At 52.5% G+C, this 21,129-nt stretch overlaps 1 protein-coding gene across 1 annotated transcript in view; it reads left to right on the plus strand.

The window, feature by feature from the left end:
• Nucleotides 1-21,129, plus strand: part of COL22A1 (collagen type XXII alpha 1 chain) — a 253,822-nt gene that overhangs the window by 58,223 nt on the left and 174,470 nt on the right. The window contains exons 7-11 of the mRNA XM_007464595.1: nucleotides 6,333-6,413; nucleotides 7,597-7,713; nucleotides 10,388-10,432; nucleotides 12,375-12,437; nucleotides 16,683-16,721. Of these exons, the coding sequence (XP_007464657.1) occupies nucleotides 6,333-6,413; nucleotides 7,597-7,713; nucleotides 10,388-10,432; nucleotides 12,375-12,437; nucleotides 16,683-16,721 (345 nt within the window). The remainder of the gene's footprint in view (nucleotides 1-6,332; nucleotides 6,414-7,596; nucleotides 7,714-10,387; nucleotides 10,433-12,374; nucleotides 12,438-16,682; nucleotides 16,722-21,129) is intronic.

Here is a 21,129-nt window from a genome sequence, read left to right on the forward strand (position 1 = left end):
CTTTCCCCTTGCTCTCTGATTGTAAGAAAGTTGGACAATATAGGAAAGTATATGGAAAATAAGTAAAAATCATCCTCATTTCACCAACCGGGGATATTAACTGGGGAAGACTCAGTGGCTGGTCATAGCTGTCCTTCCATCACCATTACATCAGGGTTCTTTACTTCTTTAGTCTTTCTTTTCCCTCCTTAATTCTTTTTTCTTTTTTTTCACTTTCCTTTAATGTATCTTTCTTTCCTCTACAAAAGCATTCCCACATCTATACACACAGACACACACGCCGTGAACATGCACACACGTAACACGTGTGCACTTCTGTGCTGTCTTCAAGCTGAAGAGTCAGCCTGACCCTTCTGACTGGGAGCATCCCCCGCTTCCCGGGAAGTAACCACACCATGGTGTGGGATAGCTCTTCCCAAAACCGTTTCTTTTATTTTTTTACACGTATATGTATTTCTGTTATCAAATATAGGGTTGTTGGATGTGTGCTAGATATTTTGAAATTTATGTAAATAATGTACAGCATGTGTAGTCACACCTTGCTTTTTTTCTCTCTAAATTATGGGTCTGAGCTTTGATTTCTTTTAGCTGCTGCATAATACTGCATTTTATCCTACATTTTGCTTGTTTGTTCTCCTGCTAGTGAATATTTAGATTGTTTTGATGTTTCACCATCATAACCAGCAAGTCTTGGGTCTTGAACGTGCTGGCACATCTCCGGATGTGCTTTCCTCATGAAGAAAATAGGGTAACACGTGCCTTTGAGGCTGGAGCTGTATACCAGTTGGGAGAGTTTCTCTGGGGCATTCAATGATTAGATTGTAGGGTAAACAATTTTTGACTTTCCAGCATATTTTAACTTCTCAGCAAAGGGACAGAACACTTATGTGTCTACCAGCAATGTATGAAAGACCCATTTTCTTAGATCCTCACCAACACATTGATAGATTTTTTTTAACGTTTTTGTTGTTGTTTTGCCAATCTGATGGGCGTACGATGGTATTTTATTGTGGTTCCTATCTGCATTTCCCTGATTACCACTGAGCTCAGAAATACTTCTATGTGTTTCTTTCTTTTTCTTTTCTTTTTTTCTTTTGCGGTACGCGGGCCTCTCACAGGCTCAGTGGCCATGGCTCACGGGCCCAGCCGCTCCGCAGCATGTGGGATCTTCCCGGACCGGGGCACGAACCCGTGTCCCCTGCATTGGCAGGCGGGCTCTCAACCACTGCGCCACCAGGGAAGCCCTGTTCCTATTTTTAAATAAGCTTTGGTTCAGTGAGGCTAAATTAATTCACTCAATAAACACATATTTTATTCTTTATTGAGGCCTAATCATATATAGTAAAATGCACAGATCTTAAGTACATATTTTGATGAGTTCTGTCAAATGTATGTGCCACGGATGGAAAGTGGTAAATGCGTACCAGCTGCCCCCAACCTGCCTCCTGGCCCTTCCGGTCCATGTGGGCAGCATCAGTGGGACTCGTGCTAGTGCCTCGTGTTGTGCTGTGCGGTTCATGTGATCAGGCAGGCGCTGAGTGTCCCGGGTGGATAGGAGCGCCCCAGTGGGTGGTGACTGCTCTTCCCGTCTTGTCTCTCAACATTATGTGTACTGAATAGAAAAAGACTTTAAGACTCTGACTTGAAGCTACTTATGGCCTCTTATAAAAGGGAAGGATCACACTGAGATCTTTTCAGTCTCTTTGAATTACCTTTTTGATAACAGTAAGCATCAGACGTTACGGGGCCCAGAGGAAAGGCATCTGACCTCAATGAACAGGGTAGGCGGATGGGGGGAGACAGGAGGGGGTGGGCAGGGGTGGCTTCCTGGAGGCAGTGACTTCTGGGATGAGCCTGGAAGGATGAATTGGATTTGTCTGTGCGCAGGATGGGAGGTGAAAGGAGCTGAAGCACGGTGGGGGAGGGGCGGGGCAGGAGACAGGGGCAGGCCTCGCTCGCTAGTGCACAGGCCCTGGGATCCACCTGTAGGTGAAGGGGCAGCAAGGGTTGAGGAGGGTGGGGAGAGCTCAGGGCTGTACTGGAGGCCGTTTCCTGGGGCTGCAGAGTAGGGTGGATGGAAGGAGAAGGCGGGTGAGCCCTGTTAGGGAAGGAGGTGAGAGGCCAGGGCCTGGGCTGGGAAAGGGGGCAGGGCTGGGGGCTGGCCTGGGGATCCTGGCTCCCGGGTGACTCTCTGCTGAGGGATGTGCAACAGAAGCGGCCAGGCAAGTCAGTGGGCATCTAGGCTGATGGACGGGGAGCCCGTTTCCGAGCTGCGGGGCGAGGAGACTCAAACCCTTGGGGCCCGGGGCCGGGAAGGGGTGCTCCTGGGCTCTGGGGGTCCAGCTGGTCTGGGACCTGCCATGCTGGGACCCCTGCCCCGTGACTCCCCTGAGGCCCTGCCAGCCTTCCCTCCGTTTCCCGCTCCTGTGTCCCAGGCCTGCCCAGCTCCAAATCCCAGGGGCTGAGGTTGGTCGCTGAGAAGCCGTAACCCCTATCAGGAACCGGAGGGGTTAATTTCTGATGGCCTCCAGCTCTCTGGGTTCATCACGTGGCTGGTTCTCATGCTCGGGACCAGCCCTCACTCACTCGCTTTGAGCAGCACAGACCCGGGGCGGCGCCCCTTCCACCGCTCAGTGCCCTGGAGCTGGTGGACTGCCGGCTTCGCTGCTCTGCACCGGCCCCAAAGCCTCGATTCAGTTTTGGGTAAAGAAGAGTCCTCCAGAGACAAGAGCATTCAGGCTCGACTGGGAAGAAGGGGGCTGGGCCCGCGTTTGCCCTCCTTCCGCCCTGGTAGTGGCGGGGGGCAGGTGCAGAACCCACCCAGAGTCTGAGCAGGGGCCGCCGGCGGGTGTCAGAGCCGCAGGCGCTGGCCAGCACCTTGCTCTGTGCCACCCACCGTGTTCCCAGAAGTTCTCACGGGCTGACTAGGTCCTCCACGTTGCAGGCTGTGACCTCACTCACCGCATTGTCCCCATTCTGTAAGGGCATTGAGCACAGAGATTGAGTCACTCTGGGAGATCAGCTCGGTGCTTTGTGACCACCTAGAGGGGTGGGATAGGGAGGGTGGGAGGGAGGGAGACGCAAGAGGGAGGAGATATGGGAACGTATGTATATGTATAGCTGATTCACCTTGTTACACAGCAGAAACTAACACACCATTGTAAAGCAATTATACCCCAATAAAGATGTTAAAAAAAAAAAAAGTGGTAGAATTAGCAGGCGGGGGTGCAGGCCTCACCGTCTGCTTGGAAGTTCTGCCTTTACTGTGAGTCTGGGCCTCCAGGTCCTGCCCCGTGCTGACTCTCAGACTCGATGGTCACATTGGGCCCTTAACTGGGCCCTTTTAACCCACAGTGTGGAGCCTGGGGTCTGGGCTGGGTCCCACTGTCTCCTTCTCTGGCCCGTTGCCATTAGCTGAGTGTCCACGTTGTACCCAGTGCCGGGGAATCCCAGAACCTGACGTCTGTCAGAGGAATACTGTGCCCACTTCCTGTTTCGTGCTGGGTTTCTAGATTAAAAATGAATCCTGATGAACTACATGGAGGGAGGATCAATGAACCCCACACCCCTTCGTAAACCTTCCAGAAGCGTAGGCTGGGGCACTTGTGACCACGTAGCTCAGGCTTGAACACGGTGGGGAGAGACCACGGCACCCTGCAGCTCCACCTGCCGTGGACACCTGTGTCAGGCCTCACCTGGTCTTCACGGTGCCCTAGGAGTCATGTCAGCATCTCCATCTGACAGAAGAGGAAACCGAGGCTCAGGGGATTGGGTGCCTTGACCAGCTGCTCTGAGAGAAGAGCAGAGCTGAGGCTCAGACCCGGGCCCGGCTGATCTCAGATCCTCAGCTCTCTGCACCCTGATTGGTTTCCACACTGTAGCCAGGAAAGGATCACCAAGCTGCACATGGTGGGCACGGAGGGAAACTGGGGCTGGAGAGAGGACCCTGCAGCAGTTCAGCCTGGAATTGCTGAGGGTGTAAACGGGAGCAGAGATCCCAGGGGGTGGGGGCAGAGGGGCATCAGGAGGTGGGCTCCCTGACATGGTGGAGGGAGGGGAGAGGGAGGAAGGTGGGACAGGGAATGGTGGGATTCCAGGCAGTTGGAAGAGACCCCTCCTGGCTCCCAGGCCCTGCTACCCACCCTGAGTGCACGTGTGCAGGCCCCAGGCCACCTGTGCACCTCCCTGACCCTGACCTTGTCTTCCTTCTCCACCTCTGTCCCTGTGGCCTTGCCAGACAGACCCAGCCGCTGAGCATGTACGCTTGCTAATGCAGAAAGCAGGACCCTCTCTTTAAAATAGGCCTTGTTCCAAAGCATGATTCTGTGTTTTGTCATTTTCTCCTGTCTGTGGGCTGGTGTCTCTACAGGAAATACAACAGACAGACAGCTGGAATTGTTACTGTTTCTGCTGAGTTGAGTCTGTGGGGTGAGGGCTTACACCTGCCGGGGCCTGTCCCAAAGCCAGGAGGGTGAGGTCGAGCTGCCTGGCCTGCTCGCTCAGGGCCTTCGAATGCAGCACAGGCTGCAGAAGGGCACAGGGGGGGTGCAAGGCTGGGAGCATTCAGCATTGGTGTTAGTAAAATAAGTATCCGTTGATTTAGCTCAGTTTCCACTCGATAAATGTTTGTCCGTGCATGGTGCATGCATGTATCCACTCAACCATTCATTCTATGCCTCGGGACATCTGCTATGTCAGGAAGTACTTTGGGGCTGGGGGTACAGAGAAACACAAGAGATAGGAGAGGCCTGCCTCACAGAACTGCTGTTCTAATCAGAGAAACACAGTTTAAAAAGTAAACTGAGAAATGCACACAAAGGAGGCATTATGGTCATTGCTTTTATAAGGATGTACAGGATGACAAGTGACAGGGAGGGCCTGGGCTCTGATGGGTGGTTACAGAGGTGAAAGGTGAGAGGAGCCAGCCTTGTGAGGAGCAGGAGGGAAAAGCAGGTAGGAAAAGAGAGCTCAGTGTGTTTGAGGGCTGTGGGTCAGGATGGGGAGCCCTGGGGGAAGATGGACACACAAATGTATAATTACCATGCAGGCTGCTATGTTCAGTATTAGCTGTATGTACAAGGAGCCAAGTGGTGGAGAAGAGACCCCGTGAACTCTTCTTGACGGTAGAGGATGTGTATCAGTTATCAGTTGCTGCGTAACAAATATCCCCCCCACCCCACCCCCCCCACTCCCACCCAAAAAAGAGGGATGAAAACAACAAACACTTATTGTCTCATAGTTTCTGTGGTTCAGGAATTTGGGAGGGGCTGAGCTGGGTGGGTCTTGCCCAGGGTTTCTCATAACGTCGCTGTCAAGCTATTGGTTATTGCTGTGATCTTGAAGTTAGAACAGGGCTGAAAGACCACCTCCAAGCTCACGCAGGTGATTGCTGGCAGCCTCCCGTGGGCTGTTGGACTGAGGGCCTCAGTTCCTTGCTGTTGGATTGCTGACAGCGGCCCTGGTTCCTCCCTACGTGGGCTTCTCCGTGGGGCAGCTCCCTGCGTGCCAGCTGGTGACCCCAGGCTGCGTGATGTGAGAGAGAGAGAGACCATGCGCACACACACAAAGAAGCCAGTCTTTTATAACTGATCTCGAAGTGACACGCCGTCATGTCTGCCATGTTCTGTTCCTTAGAAGCCAGTGACCAGGTCCCTCCTACACTCGGGGGTGGGGAGGAGAATGAAGCTCCACCTCTTGGAGGAGCATCAGAGGCTCTGTGGGTGTATTTTTACAACAGCTCCTGAGGGGATGCCTCAGCGTGGTTGCTAGTTTTCAGGAGTTTTCCTGGAAGGGAGACCACGTGCAGAGGCATGAATATAAAAATCCGTGGTTTCATTTGCTGTGCAAAAGCATGTAAGTTTAATTAGGTCCCATTTGTTTATTTTTGCTTTTATTTGATAGAAGCAAATTTTTCATATAAAAAAAGTTCACTTAAGCCACCACATGGAGGTGAGAGAGTTGAAAACAGGGATACCCTGAACCTTTGGAGGCTGTTGGTGGCAGCACCATGGCAGGGGCTTTAGTGAACGCAGTGGCCACGGATTGTGGACGGGAGGAGGCGTGTGAGGGGCCTGAGCTGTAGCACATTCAGAGCAGGAGAAAACGCTGCCCCCGGTCTGTGCTGACTCACCTTGCACTTGGGGCTCGCACTGTTAGAGGGCCGGGCTGTCTGTAGATGACAGGCTCCCTCTGAAGTTCAGCTCAGGGTCAGACCATACAGGACCCTGAAGAGGAAGCGGGCCTGATCCCTGAGCAGGGCCTACCTGAAAGCAGGGAGGATCTGGGTTCCAAAGCCCCCAAAACTCACTCTCCGTCCTCGCTTTCCCTCCCAGTTTGACCTACAGCGGATCGTGATTTACTGTGACTCCCGACACTCAGAACTGGAGACGTGCTGTGACATCCCCTCGGGTCCGGTGAGCAGAGATTCTGCGTGGAGGGGTTGGTGTGGGGGCGGGAATCGGTCCTTGGCTTCCCGAGGGAGGGGGCGTCCTGGGCCCCGGGATGGGATCAGGGGACACCCGCCACCACAGTGCGCCCCAGGAGGGAGCCCCATGGTCATTGCTAGGGTTCCGTTTCCTGGTCTGGCGGGCATGGGTTGGGGGAGCGGGTCATGCAGGTCTGCCGCAGCCTCGGTCTACGGCCCTCGGGGCTGCAGCTGAGCGATGAGGCCCAGCTCTGGGGAGCACGGGGCAGAGGCTGGCAGGGGGGAACGGCATCCCTGCTGCCAGCACTCAGAGTGGGGAGGCCGCCGTGCTCTGCGCTGCTCAGCAAGACAGGAGGAGGCAACACGGGTTCAGGAACAGCGGGCAGAGGCTCCTGGGCCCCCGGCGCAGTTCTGCCTCTCCCAGGGCCTCCCCACCTCCGCCTCGGTCCAGGTCCCTCCCTCTCCATTTACCAAATACCAGTTCCAAGGGTGCTTCCATAGTCCTGTCTCCCAGAGTTGAAGGCTGAAATCCATGGACTCGGCGGGCGCGGGCCCCGGACGCAGTGAGCACTCGGTCAGCGTGTCCTGTGTCAGGACGAGTGGGGGGCACAGGCACCCGGGGTGGTCGTTACCAGGACTGGGGCTGCGAGTCAGCTGAGCCTGACTGGAGAGAGAGAGAGAGGAGAGAAAGGAAAGGGAGGGAGACGGGTGAGAGCAGGAGAGAATAAAGAGAAAGAAGGAGCGGGGGAGAGGAAGGGAAGAAAGGGGGGAGGGAGGGGGCTGGCGAGGGTAAGATAGGTCATTATGGGCACACCTGCTGGGTTCCTGCATTCCGGACTCTGAACTGGATGCTTTCTTCGCGTCCCACTAACTCCTCCTCACTGCATTATGATGGAAACGCCCTTGTCCCCATTCTGCAGAGGTTAGCACCGAGGCTCAGAGGGGTTAAGTGGTTCCCACAGGCTGCTGAGAGGCCAGTGAAGTGGCTGACACCCTTGGCCCACGCCAGTCTGACTCCAGGGTACCAGGACCTGCGGTCAGATGCTACTTGCCCTCCCTGCTCAGGCTCCAGTGTCCTCAGGGTTCCTGGCTCCCCTTTGCCTCTGCAGGGAAGCTCCAGGGAGTGGTGCCGGGCAGGAAGCCAGGTTCTGACTGCTGTGCTTCCCTTCCAGTGCCAGGTGACCGTGCTGACGGAGCCCTCACCCCCGCCCCAGCTGCCTCCCACCTCCGGCAGTGAACAGATCGGGATTTTGAAGACTATCAACTGCTCCTGCCCAGCTGGAGAAAAGGTACCATCCACAGTCCACCCTCAGCCGCCAGCCTGGGGCCCCAGAGCTGAGAGGGGCAGGGTGGCAGCAGAACCAGCAGTGGAGGTGGGAGTTTCCCATCATGCACGTGGGCTGCCAGGGCAGGGTGGCCCCAGGCTCCAGGCGACTCTCCGGTCAGGGGCCTGTCCTTGCTCCTTGGGCTTCTCCCTTCTTGATTTCTGTGCACAGCGGGAGGGGAGCTGCTCAGACCCAGCTGTGGCGAACCTCTTGCTGAAGTTCCTGACGTCTTCCCAAGGCGCTCTGGCCCCTCCCGGTCCCCTCTTCACTCGTGTGTGCGCCTAAACCAGCCAGATTTGCTTCGAGAATAAGACTCTGCATGGGCAGTGGCCGAGGGTTTAGGTGTGCTCTGCGGGACACACCCTCACCCCTTTCTTCTCAATGTTCCCTGTAATTAGCTGTACTATGTAATCTACATGCGTATAAGAGTAGAGTTTAATGCCTCTTGTTTCTAATTTTAAAACCTAATATGTTTCCGACTGCCACCACCGCCTGCCCTTTAGCCTAGATGAAATGTCTCCTCGAGTGCCTGAGGCCTTCATGTTTTTCTGTGGACGAACAGCCCTCTTGATGAGAAAACAATTTCTACTGTTTGAGCAGAATAAACAGATATGTGAGGATGACAAAATTGAGATGGTCTCCGTGAAGACCTGCTCGACTGGTAGCCCCCCAGGGCCCTCGGTCTACAGCATTCAGTGTATCCATCGCTCTGTCTGCCCCTCCCAGCTCAGGGCCGGCACGCAGGAGGTGCTCCCCAGCTTTGCAAGGGCCTTGGGAGACACAGACAAAACTACAAAATCGTGGTTGACGTTCCTTGGAGTGGACACACTTTAAGAATTTCCTGACAGTGTCGTTTCAATAAGCCGCCTGTCCTGGCAGCCTCTGCTCCCCCCCTTCTTCCCTCCCCTCTGTTCTCCTTCACACCCTCCTTTCTTCTTCCCACCCAGAGACCCCTCCCAAGGAGCTCCCAGTCAAGTGGGGGTTTCTAACCATGGCCCAGCTGGCTGCGAGGCCACGAGAAGCAAGCTCAGTCATGCTGCGAGCTGAGGCTCTGTCTGGGGCGTCGGTGGAGTTAGGGGCTTCCGGCCTGGTGCTGGGTTAGGATTGGGAGAAGCCAGAGAGGGAGCCAGGGTGGGTGCACCCAGGGCGCCGGGCAGGGATCCTCGCCCGCGCCCCTGGCGGGCTCAGGCAGTCCACAGACAACGTGTTGATCCGGTTCTCACCCATCAATGTCATAACGAAAGCAACTGTCCAAACCCAAGTCCTTTTGAATTCTTGTTTTCCGTGGAAAACCCCAAACGGAAAGGGTAACTGCAGCAGCGTGGGGCTTGGCCCACTAGCCTGCAGACTGTGCTCCAGAGGGCGGCCGACGCTAGCTCCGCCCAGTTCATGGTTTCCCCGGAGCCCTGCCCTGGCGGGGCCCCTCGGGAGGAAGTCTGGGGTCAAGCAGGCCTCCGTCCTCTCTTCCCAGCCAGCTTCTCGCTCTCCGGCTCACGACCACCTGCTGGATCGCCACTGACCTCCTGAGCTTGGCTCACAGATCCCCTCCCCCACCCGTCCCCATGCTGTGTGGCCCCTGGTGGGTCTTAGTTGCCTTTCTAGCCTCATCTCACTCCCCTCTCCCCTCCCAGTTTCTAGGCGGGCGGGAATGTCCTGTTCCTCTGCCAGGTCACCGGCTCTCTTGCCTCCTGGAATTTGCATATGTAGCATCTTCTGCCTAGAATATCCTTTTCCCTCCCGCCACCCCTTTTAATCTGCTAATGCCTGTTCTTCTTTCAAGACATCCCCGAAGAATCCTTTTCTGATCCCATTATTATTGTCTGTATGATCTCCCTCCTTCCTGCCTCCCTGCCTGCCTGCCTGCCTGCCTTTCCATTCTTCACATCCATCCATTCAATACCTGTTCATTTAGCCCCTGCCATTTGGGACATTATGACCCTTTCTTTCCCTCTTCTTCCAGAGACCACAACAATGATCACATTGGAGTAAAACTGCCTACTTGTCTTTACTTCCATAAGCGCATAAATTCCAGATGGCAAAGGCTGAATCTTTCCATGTCTGTATTTCCAGCCACTGTATGAAATAATGGTTGAATCGATGGATAAGTGGACCCAGGGTATGAAGGATGGATGGAATGGCTTATTGGGTGATGCCACCCAGAGGTTGAGGCTGGCATTTGTAAATTGATGGATGATCTTTCCACCAGTGGCTGTATTTGGAGGTCACGTCCAAGTTCCCCATGTAGGTTGGCAGTTTGAGAAAGGGTGCTCAGCTCCAGTGAATTCTTTTTTTTTTTTGTGGTATGTGGGCCTCTCACTGTTGTGGCCTCTCCCGCTGCGGAGCACAGGCTCCGGACGCGCAGGCTCAGCGGCCACGGCTCACGGGCCCAGCTGCTCCGCGGCATGTGGGATCTTCCTGGACCGGGGCACGAACCCTGTCCCCTGCATCGGCAGGCGGACTCTCAACCACTGCGCCACCAGGGAAGCCCTCCAGTGAACTTTGTCCAACTTATTGATCGGCACGTGGCTTACTAAGGGACTGGCTTATGAGCAGGTGGAGGGGATAACCAACTAGTAAAGAGAGAAAGGGGAAAATTAAAACAGAACCTTACTTGTTTTTTTTGTCTTTCTTCCTTTAGGGTGAAAAGGGCTTTGATGGCCCAGTGGGACTCCCCGGGCCAAAGGTCAGTACCGGAGCCGGCAGAGAAGCCCTTTAGAGCGTGAGGTCCTTTGATTTGCTCTCTTTGTAAGAAGGAGGAAAAAACTCCCAAACGATGGTGTGTTAGATTACTGTCCTGCGGGGTTTTGCTTCTGAGCTCGTTGAGATGGAAGGATAGAGCAAGTGGCATAAAGTCCGTAACCTCTGAGTCCCTTCACGGTTCAGAGCGTCCATTTCTCAGCCTGAACGTGTGATCAAGAAGGAGAATATGCACGCCCGGGCTCAGATGCTGTTCGCGCCAACAGGCTCAGCCCTCCGTGGTCATCTAACTCTGCATCAATCCTTTCAGGCCTCTATATTCCAGAAACATTGGGGGTTGCGCTTTAAAGAGTCTGTTTGTTCAGCACGCGGGATCTGTTTGCTTGACGTGCGTGGAATTCTTTTTGGACACGTTTTCCAAACTCACGAATTGCTCGAGGCCAGGTGCCTCCCTGTGGGCTCCTCCCTCCTCGGTCGTGGACCAGCCTCTTCTCTGTCCACCACTGCCCAGGTTTATCGCATTTACGGAGCTGGACAGGGCTGTCGTCTCGCATCGTTGTTTCAGTCTTGGAAAGCTGAGACCCAGAGAGGTGTTCATTGCCCGGGGTCACACAGAGGCTGAGGGAAGAGGTCAGCGTTGCCCAGTGGCCGTTACCTGGTCTGGTGTTCGAGAGAGGGGCTGAGTGTGATGGTGCAGACACCTAGCGATGACTGCATCCCCTTCCCTTCCCTCCCCCCTTCTCCCCCTCCCCCTGCCTCTGTCCCTCCCTCTCTCCCTCTTTCTCCCCCTCCCTCTCACCTGTATTACTTGTGTTCACATTCATTCAGTGCATCACCACTGAGCATCTCCTAAGGCCCCTTCTTCCTTCCTCTTTATGTACCTCCTTTATCTTCCCCTTCTCTCGCCCTTCTCCCCTCTGTCCCCAGTGTGCTAGGATGGGGAGAATAGACAGACAGACAGACACGCACACACACAGGAGGTCCAGGGTGCCAGGTGTTCGCTGCGAGAAAGAGAGCAGGGGCCTCTGCCTTGCTGAGCAGCCCCTGGGCTGTAGCCTCAGCTCCTGGGCTGTCAGATGGAAGAAGAGAGCAAAGCTGTTCGGGGGTTTGTGAAGCTCTAAGTAGAAAACGTCTGTCTGAAGCAGTGGCCGTTCACGGAGCGACCGAGCTGTGCTGTGGTCGGACAGATCTGGGGTTGTGCAGACGGCAGAGCCCGACCCCTGACCCGGGGAGACAGGATGAGGTGGGAGGGAGGGGATTCTAGGGAGGGAAACAGGTCCTACCACCTGCAGATAAGCCTGGCTGCCCTGTGGCTGATTGCCATTCCTGGCCCTTTAGCCAGTGTCCCAGCCCGTCCGTGGTTAAGGTGCTGTGTAAACACCTTGATTCCAGCGGCTCTGTTTACCTAGAGGTAGCTCAGGTCGTGTCCACAGGCGTGGCCTGGTGGATCCTGGGTGCCCAGGCCCGTTCTGGATGCAGGGACATACCAGGGAGCCATGTCCCCGGACTCAGAGCCAGCAGGAAGAGGCATGACAGGGGGTGGGACGCTGGGTTGGGGGCAGCGGGGCTGGGGGGGGGGGCCCTGAAGCTTCCTGGGGAGGCTTCAGGATGCCTGGGGGGCCCCACCCTAGCTGGGTCCAGTAAGATGCATAGGAGCTGCCGTTCCCGTTCCCAGGGTCAAGGGTGCGATGCTTTCACCTACTTGCTTTCTCCAGGTGTCCTTCGTTCCGGGAATTAGGAGTTTGAGAAAATTACTCAGATGCTTTTTCCCTCTCCGGGGGTGGGAGGCTTGGCCTCGTGGTGCAGTTGGCAGTGACAAAATCGGCTGCTTCCAGAAAACTGGGGCAAGGTGCGCCATGGGCAGCTGGTGTGGGAGAGGTTGGTCGGAGGACCCGACCCAACGTTCGTCTCTGGTTTCCACCCCTCAGGGGGACATGGGAGCCGCTGGGCCGGCTGGAGCTCCTGGACCCAAGGGAGAGAAAGGAGATACGGTGAGTGAAGGCCTCTCCACATGGCCAGCGGGGGGGACCACTCGGCACGGGCACAGGAGGCCTGCCGGCCGCTCCAGCCTCACCCTGCACCACCCCGCCCTCACCCCCCGAAGTCTGTGCTCCAGGTTGGCAGTGATGACTCCCCCAACTGGCCATGTCTCACCCTGGCCATTGCATATGGTTTTTCCTCTACCAGGAATCATTTTGCCCTCTGTCCACCCCCGTTTGCCCCTCACCTCCCCCTCCCGCCTGGCTCACGTTTTCGCACCTTTCAGACTCAACCGGGTGTAGTTCTCCAGGGTATCTTTGCGACCCCAGGTCTGGCTCACCCCCTCGGTTCTCCCACATCCCTGGTGCCTGTCAGCCCCAGCATCAGCTGACTCCCTGACACCTCGGTTTGCGGTTTGTCGGTCCAGCATCCCCGTTATCTGGCCCAGCACAAACTGTGTTCATGGATCCTTCTGCTGATGAGCGAGCACAGTGGGTGGTGGGTCAGGGAAGAATTACAGAGATAAACGATTCATGGTGCAGAGCAGGGCTTAGGAGCCACATGGCTGGGAAGCAAAGGCTGGCTCCACCAAGATACTTAACCTTTCTGTCCTCAGTTTCCTCATCTGTAAAGTGGGGAGGATAAAATTAACTGTTGAGTTGCATGATGAGGAGTAAAACGAGTTAACGCATGTAAACAGTTTGTAACAGTGCGGAAGCAAAGTAAATGCTGTTGTTCCTCTGTTGTTACCTGGCCTGGTGGAAGCACTAAACCCATCCTTCAGACTGCATCTTGTAGCATCAGTAGCACAGGTTTGGAGTCAGGTGGGCCTCAGTAGCTGTCCCCGGCTCCTGCCTTTATTGGCTGTGTGACTGCGAGCGGGTTGCTTAACCTCCCTGAAAACCTCATTCGCTCCATGAGCAGAATAAAGAAAAGAGCAGCTTTGTCTGTAAAATGCCCGGCCCGTGGTAGGAGGCCAGTGAATGAGAGCGAGTATAATCAGTTCCTTTTAGGTTCTCAGTGCGCAGGAGAAACCCGATGACAAGACGGAGCCGCTCCCCTAGAAGAGTTAGCCTGGCAGACACCCCCGTGCCATCACCTGAGAGCTCATGACTGTAACTATACCGCCTGCCCTTCTTCACAGGGGCTTCGTGTTGGTCCCTCCGTACTCCTTAGAACAGCTTCTTAAACTTAGGCTCATCACTCACGGACGGGAAGGATACAGAATTTTCAGACTTGCATGATGCGCTCGTGATCACATCAGGTGCTCTGCCTGTGTGTGGCAGAGGCAGGATTTGAATCTATTTTAATCTGAGTCTTGTGCTCACTTGCTGAGCTATATACCTTTCACCCACACTATACACACCTGCCTCCTGTGCAGAGGTAGGAAGCACCCGCTCTGTGCAAATTAACATGGAAATAGGAAGAGAGGCTTATATTTAACAGCATTCATGGTGTGCCGGGATCTGTGCTGTATGTTTTACAGATTTCTGGCTCATTTAACCCTCAGATCAATGTTGTGAGGTGAGGGCTAGTGAAACACCCATTTTACTGATACACAGGAAAAAACCAGGCTACAGAAACTGTCTGTGAGAGGGCACAGATGTCGGATCTAACGGACAAAGCCTGCAAAGTAGCCATTGTAATTATATCCAGAGGAATAAAGGAAGCCATTTGGAAGGAAACAGAGGGGAGTATCATGACATTATCTCATCAAATATAGAACACAAGGAGGTAGAAATTGTTAAAAAGAACCAAACAGAAATTCTAGAACTAAGTGGAAATTTTAAAGTACAGTCAATGAAATGGAAAGGAAAATCACTCGAGAGGCATGACAGTAGGTTCGAACTGGCTGAGGAAAGAACCAGCATTCTTGAGAACAGATGAGTAGCGATCCTGTAATCTGAAGCTCAGAGAGAAACAGTAATGAAGTAAAATGAGCAGAGCCTCAGAGAAGTGTGAGGGCCCGTGAAGTGCGTCAGTGCACATGACAGGGGTGCCCGGAGCGGAGAGAGAGGAGCAGAAAAAGTGTTCAGAGAGATCACGGCTGAAGACATCCCGAATTTGATGAAGAGCAGTAATCTGCACGTTCAGGAAGCCTCAGGAAGTCCAGTCAAGAAAAACAAAAGGAGGTCCGTCCTTAGAAAAATCATAGTAAAAAATGCTAACAGACAAAGCAAAAAAATCGAAAGCAGAAAAAGAAAAATGATTCCTGATGTACAAGGAAAACCCAGTAAGATTGTCAGCTGACTCATCACCAAAAATAATTGAGGCCAGAATGCAGTGGAGTGACAAGTTCAAAGTAATAATTATGACAGTGTTATCATTGGGTATTTAACAAATATTTGTAACAACAGTAGACAAAAATGGGGAAGAAGGAATAGATCACGTAGGAGTATGTTTCTAAGTCTCACTGGAAGCAAGTTAGTGTAAATCTTAAGTAGATCCTGATAAGTTAAGATGTATATGGTAAACCTCAAGCAACCTCCAAGAAAGTAATTCAAAACTATATGGTGAAAATATCCTTAAAGAGGTTAAAACGTTGCACTAAAAAGAACTCATGTAATGCAAAAAAGAGCCAGTAAAGGAGGAATAAAGGAACAGAAGAAGGCAGGAGACACAGAAAACAAAAAGTTAAATGGCATATGTAAATCTACCTACATCAAAAATAGCATTGTCTGTAAATGTATTAAACAAACCAATTGAACAGCAGAGATTTTCAGCCTGGGCATAAAAACAAGATCCAACTGTGCTGTGCCTACAGGAGACACACTTTAGATTCAAATATATAAATAGGTTGAAAGTAAAAGGATGGACAATACACGTTCTACAAATAGAAAACATTAGAAATTGGAGTGACTGTAACAGTATCAGACAAAGTCTTTAAAAAAGGTTAATAGAAAAAAAGAGGAACATTTTATAATGATAAAAGTGTCGATCCTCTAAAAATATGTAACAATTATAAACGTATGTGCACCTAACAACAGAGACCCCAGATATATGAAGCAAACATTGAGAATTGAAATGAGAAACTTAACACCCCACTTTAATAACGTGTAGAACAACTAGGAATGTGGAGAAATCGTAACTCGTACATTGCTGGTGTAAAATGCTGCAGCTGCTTTTCTGAAAAACAGTCTGGTGGCCCCTAAAGGGTTAAACACAGAATTATATGACCCAGCAATTCCACTCCTAGGTGTATAACTGAAAGAAATGAAAACACGTGTTCATATAAAAACTGGATGTTCATAGCAGCCTTATTCATAATAACGGAAAAGTAGACGGAACCTAAATGTTCATCACGGGATGAATGGATAAATAAAATGTGTGTCATAGCCATGCAGTGGCATAGTATTCTGCAATAAAATGAGGTCTTGATACGTGCTGCAAGGTGGGTGAACCTTGAAAGCACTTTGCTAAGAAAACACGGGCTATGAAGCCAGTCATAAAAGCCCACATGTATGATTTCACATATATAAAATGTCTACAACAGGTGAATTTATAGAAACAGAAAACTGATTAATGTTTGCCCAGAGCAGGGGATGGGGGAAAAAGGGGAGTGACCACAATGGGTTTGGGGTTCTTTTGGGATGATGAAAACATTCTAAAGTTGATTGTGGTGGTGTTGCACCACCACATTTAGTATATTTAGTAAATGTACTAAAAAGCCATTGAACTGTACACTTTAGTTAATTAATTAATTTATTTTTGGCCACGTTGGGTCTTCGTTGCTGTGCGCGGGCTTTCTCTGGTTGTGGCAAGCGGGGGCTACTCTTTGTTGCTGTGTGCAGGCTTCTCATTGCAGCGGCTTCTCTTGTTGTGGAGCGCGGGCTCTAGGCGTGCGGGCTTCAGTAGTTGCGGCTCGCGGGCTTAGTTGCTCCGTGGCATGCGGGATCTTCCCGGACCAGGGCTCGAACCCGCGTCCCCTGCATTGGCAGGCGGATTGTTAACCACTGCGCCACCAGGGAAGTCCTACACTTTAAATAGGTGAATTATGTGCTCTGTAGATTATATCTCAATAAAGCTGATGTGGAAGAAAGAAGAGTACCATAATACTGAGTTGTTGGAAAAATTAAATGAGATAAAACTCACGAGAATCTACCCTGAGTAAATGATAGTGTCTTTTAGAGGCTCCTTGGCAGGGCTTATGAGAAAGCAGCCCACCGTTTTGAATCCCAGGGCACATCTGCCGTGTGTGATGTCATGCCGTGGAGATGCTTCGTAGACAACCTTTGCCTTCTGCTTTGCTTTTGCAGGGCAGAGGACCTTTTGCCCACGGAGAAAAGGGTGAAAAGGTAAGCACCTCCCTGCTGTCTCATTCCTCCAGGGGCTGTGGATGTGGCCCGGGAACAGGATGGGGCACTTGGGTTCAGGAGAATTGTGTGCTGCCATGGTGCTGCCTGGTAAGAATTTGGGCGGGAGGGGAAGAGGTTTCCTGGGCTGAGTGCCTCAGTGTGTGAGGTGGGAGGGAAGGGCCTGTTTAGGACATGGATGGTTCACAGTGCTTAGAGCTGAGGGTACTTAATGGCACTCATGGAAATTGGGATGCGGAGCTGCAGATGTGGTTTGAGGACCAACATACAGGGCATTCAATATCAAAATGTGTTCAGGCCTTGTTTGCAGTGATGGGAAGGCCTTGGACGGTCTGTGCGTGATCAGACATGCTGAGAAGGTTCGAATAGCAGGTGCCGATAGACGTGAGAGCAGGGCAGACCAGAGGAACTTGGGGAATAGTCGGGAGATTGTTGCAGAAGCACGAAGGCAAGATGATGAGGAACAGAGTCATGGGTGGCAGCAGGACTAGACAGGCAGAGGAATGGAGCATTCTCCCTGGATACGAATGTTGCACCTTCTTTAACTGTCATCAGTCGTGATGATGATGTACAAGGTCGACAGATCCTGGGAAAGAGGAGATTCCTTCTAAAGAGGAAAGCTTTCTTAAGGTGTCAGCCTAGAAGGAGAAATAAAAAGCAGTCACTAAAAATGCCATTTTCCACTCACACCAGCGATTAAAAATACATCTCCCATTTCCCAGGAGAGGCAGCCACAATACTTTGTAACATACATTTATGTTGGTTATTTTGCCGGAGTCTAGGCAATTGTAGACGCAGAATGCAGGGCATTGGACCTCGGAAGGATATCGTTACTCAGAGGGGGGCTCACGTCAACCCCTTGCATGGGGCTGATGGTATAAAGCAGGTGCCACTCTGTCAAGTTACTATGGAAACAGAGCTTTCATGTGCCCAGCTCGTTCTCTCCGTGTAGCACCTTTTATTTAGTCCGCTCATGTCTAGAGATTTACTCTAAGGAGATAAATCAAGGCTGTGCACAAGTACATACCCACACGTTTTGTAATTACAGCGTGATTTATAAGGCAGCCTGGAAACAACTGTAATGCTCTGCAGTGGGCAAAAGGTAACGTGAGTTATTGTACAGCTAAATAATACAATGGCATTTAGAGACACAAAATCACATTTAGAAGGATAATTAATGACCCAGCAAATGAAGATAACATTTTGTTCGCTTTTAATTAAAACACATTGCAGGGCTTCCCTGGTGGCGCAGTGGTTGAGAGTCCGCCTGCCGATGCAGGGGATACGGGTTCGTGCCCCGGTCTGGGAAGATCCCACATGCCGTGGAGCGGCTGGGCCCGTGAGCCATGGCCGTTGAGCCTGCTCGTCCGGAGCCTGTGCTCCACAATGGGAGAGGCCACAACAGTGAGAGGCCCACATACCGCAAAAAAAAAAAAAAAAAAAAAAAACACATTGCAAAATATCTATACAGTATGACCCCAGTTGTGTTTATGTGTGTGTGTGAGACTCAGAGAGGGAGGCTGATTCTGGGGGCAAACCCCCATTGTTAACCACTGGTTGTCTGTGGGTGGCAAAGCTGTGAGAGTATTTATTTTTTCCCTTACTTTTCTTTGTGTCTTCATTTATTCCACAATGAACTTCTCTTTTTTAACCTGTGTTAAAAGCACAGGCACACACACGCACACGTGATAACTACTGCACGGGAATACAGAGCCATTTGAGAGACAGTGTGACACACAGTGTAACACGAGCTTTGCAGCAGGCAGACCTGGGTCAGTCGAGGCTGTTCCCAAGCTCTGCCATCAGCGTCTGGGTCTCCCGCTGCCTACAGCAGTACTGGCGGCACCGTCTTCCTCGATTCCTGTGTGGTCTCAAAGCACAGCACCTGGAACCTAGGTGCTCAGGTTTGATGGTTGCCATCATGTTCGGTTCCTAAGAGCCCAGAACCCAGGCACAGGGTATTAACAGGACACCCACATGTTCCTTGGGTTCAGGACTGGGGCTGCCGGAGCTCTTGAAGTCAGGGCGCTCAGCCTGGGTCGTGCTTCCCAGGCAAGACCAACGTGTAGCTCCTGGGCCGGCTTGTCCTCTGAGTGACGTGCTGTCCTTCTCACGTGCTGGTGCCACCAGGAGAAACTGACAGGCCCCCTTTCTCCCATGAGCAGCAGCTGCATCTCTGCCCCGTCTGTTCTGGTTAAGCTCAGGACAGGCAGCCTTCTGCTTCTGGAGGCACCTCCCCGGTGCCCCAAAGCCCAGGCTGCAGCGCTACGCTCAGGACCTGAAGCTGCCGGGCCACAGTCCCAGCCGGGAGACCTCCCCACACATCCGGTGCCGGCAGAAGAGACGCGTAGCTGAATAGACTCCGGCACTCCTGGCTCTGTCTTCAGTTGACATTCTCTTGCAGTTGGGCATTTTTAGCAAAGTCTGAGTCTAGATTCTTCCACATCTGAGCTGTGTGATTCAGGATGAGTCACCTCCGTCTCTGGGTCTCTGCTCCCTCATCTGTAGAAACGAAGGGGTGGGATGTGATGATGCATAAGGGATCTTGCAGGTGGCAGTTCTGAGACTGGGTCATCAGCCCACCCCCAGCCTGAGTGAGTCCCTGGGGCTGTCTTCCGTAACTTGGAGTCTCTGCTTCCCCTCCAAGGATGCAGCGAGGCCAGGGAGAGTCAGGGGGACAACAGGATCCACAGAAACGAGAAGGCCACTGGTGACTCACGCACTTGGACAGAGCTTGACAAACTGGCTTTTTTGCTTGAATATTCTCTCGAAAGCAATGCAGACAGAGTACCAAGGGGATTGGATGGACTGGAGCCCGATGTATCCACAGTCCATGACTGTGTCCAGTCATGTTACGCCGAATCTCGCTGTGTTTTTTTTTTTTTTTCCCGCTGTGTGTTTTTTTTTTTAAATTTTTGGTGATGTAATCAGCCACTGTGACAATGTGCATTGACTTATCTGAGGGCCAGGCACCGTGTAAGCTGTGTTCCATGCTTTAATGTCTCATTATTAAGACAGTGCTTCGAGGAAGGCACAGCTATGCCCTTTTCACAGATGAGAGAACATAGCTTAGAGATCAAGTGACCTGCCCAAGGTCACAGTTAGTAAGATGGCTAGAAAACACAGTCACTCGTGAAGGGAAGCTGGAAGGCTGATTGAATTACCCCTTTTCCTGCAGCTGAGGAAACTGAGGCTCAGAGAAGGTGAGTGACTGGCCCAGTGTCACACAGTTGGAACACTGCCAGAGCTCTTGGCCTCCTGACTTTCCCAGCGCCCCCCACCAAATGCCCAGGACCACTGTGTGGTGCTCTGTTCCTGGGCTGCCTCTGCCCCTCGTTTTGGAAGCCAGCCTTCTCTCTGGTTCCCGTTCCACCCCACGTTCACCACGGGCTCTTGGGACAAAGCTCCCTCAGTGTTTTAATACGTATGAAATCGGGCTCAGGGAAAGGGGGAAGCAGGCTTTTAGGGGCTGCCTGAAAAGATCTGCGCGTAGCCCAGGTGTTGGGGGCACGGAAGGAGAGAAAGATAGGCATGGACCCTCCTTCACAGCGTCTGGAAGACAGCTGGCACTAAATAAATGCTTGCCTAGTGAGTGAATGGATGGATGGAGTGTGGACCTCCATCATCCAGGACCAAGAGCCAGTAGAATGGTCACAGACTCTGCAGTCAGAAAGGTTCAGCTTCACATTCCGGCTCCCCTTCACGTGGAGCCTCAGGTTCCTTTTCTGTAAGAGTGAGAAAGGGAATGATAATAGTTCCTACCAGGTGAGGTTGCTGGGAAGATTAACCCAGGGCCCCACGTCGCAAGCCCGCATAACGGGTGATGCTGCTGTTCTCCCCCCCACCCCCACCCCGTCATCACTGGCAACGCTGTCTTGTTGAGGAGGATAAGAGAGGGCGGCAGCAGCAGCATGGTGTGGACCAGTGCTGATGGGCTGGTTTGGACCAGTCTGGGGGGAGTCAGGGGGAGCAGGGAGCGGTGATGACTTCCGTGCCTTTCCCACCCTTGGTCCTTCCATGTTGACAAAATAAATTAATAAGCAGAGTGAAGATGTTGGTGTAAGGTTTCCTACGGCTGGACACTGAGTCTTTTCCATGGAGATGTGGTCCATGAGCCCCGCGGTACAAAAAAATTCAGAAACAACAAAAACAAGGCCAAAGTGCGTGGTGTCCTGTGAGCTGCCTTTTGCATCCCGGGGGTCCTTCCGCTCTGGGGGACCAGAGCCTTCAGGGGAGGAACCCCACAGAGAGGCTGCATTGTCGTCCCTTCCTGGGCCCACAGCGCCCTCTGGTGTCTGGAAGCCAGAGCGTCGCTCCAGTTTTCCTCTGCAGGGGTCCGTGTGATGCTGGGGAGATAGATCTCTGCCCTTTGGGGGCGTTCCTCTTTCCC

Source organism: Lipotes vexillifer, unplaced genomic scaffold (assembly GCF_000442215.2).
Source record: "Lipotes vexillifer unplaced genomic scaffold, Lipotes_vexillifer_v1.1 scaffold394, whole genome shotgun sequence".
Lineage (NCBI taxonomy): Eukaryota > Metazoa > Chordata > Mammalia > Artiodactyla > Lipotidae > Lipotes > Lipotes vexillifer.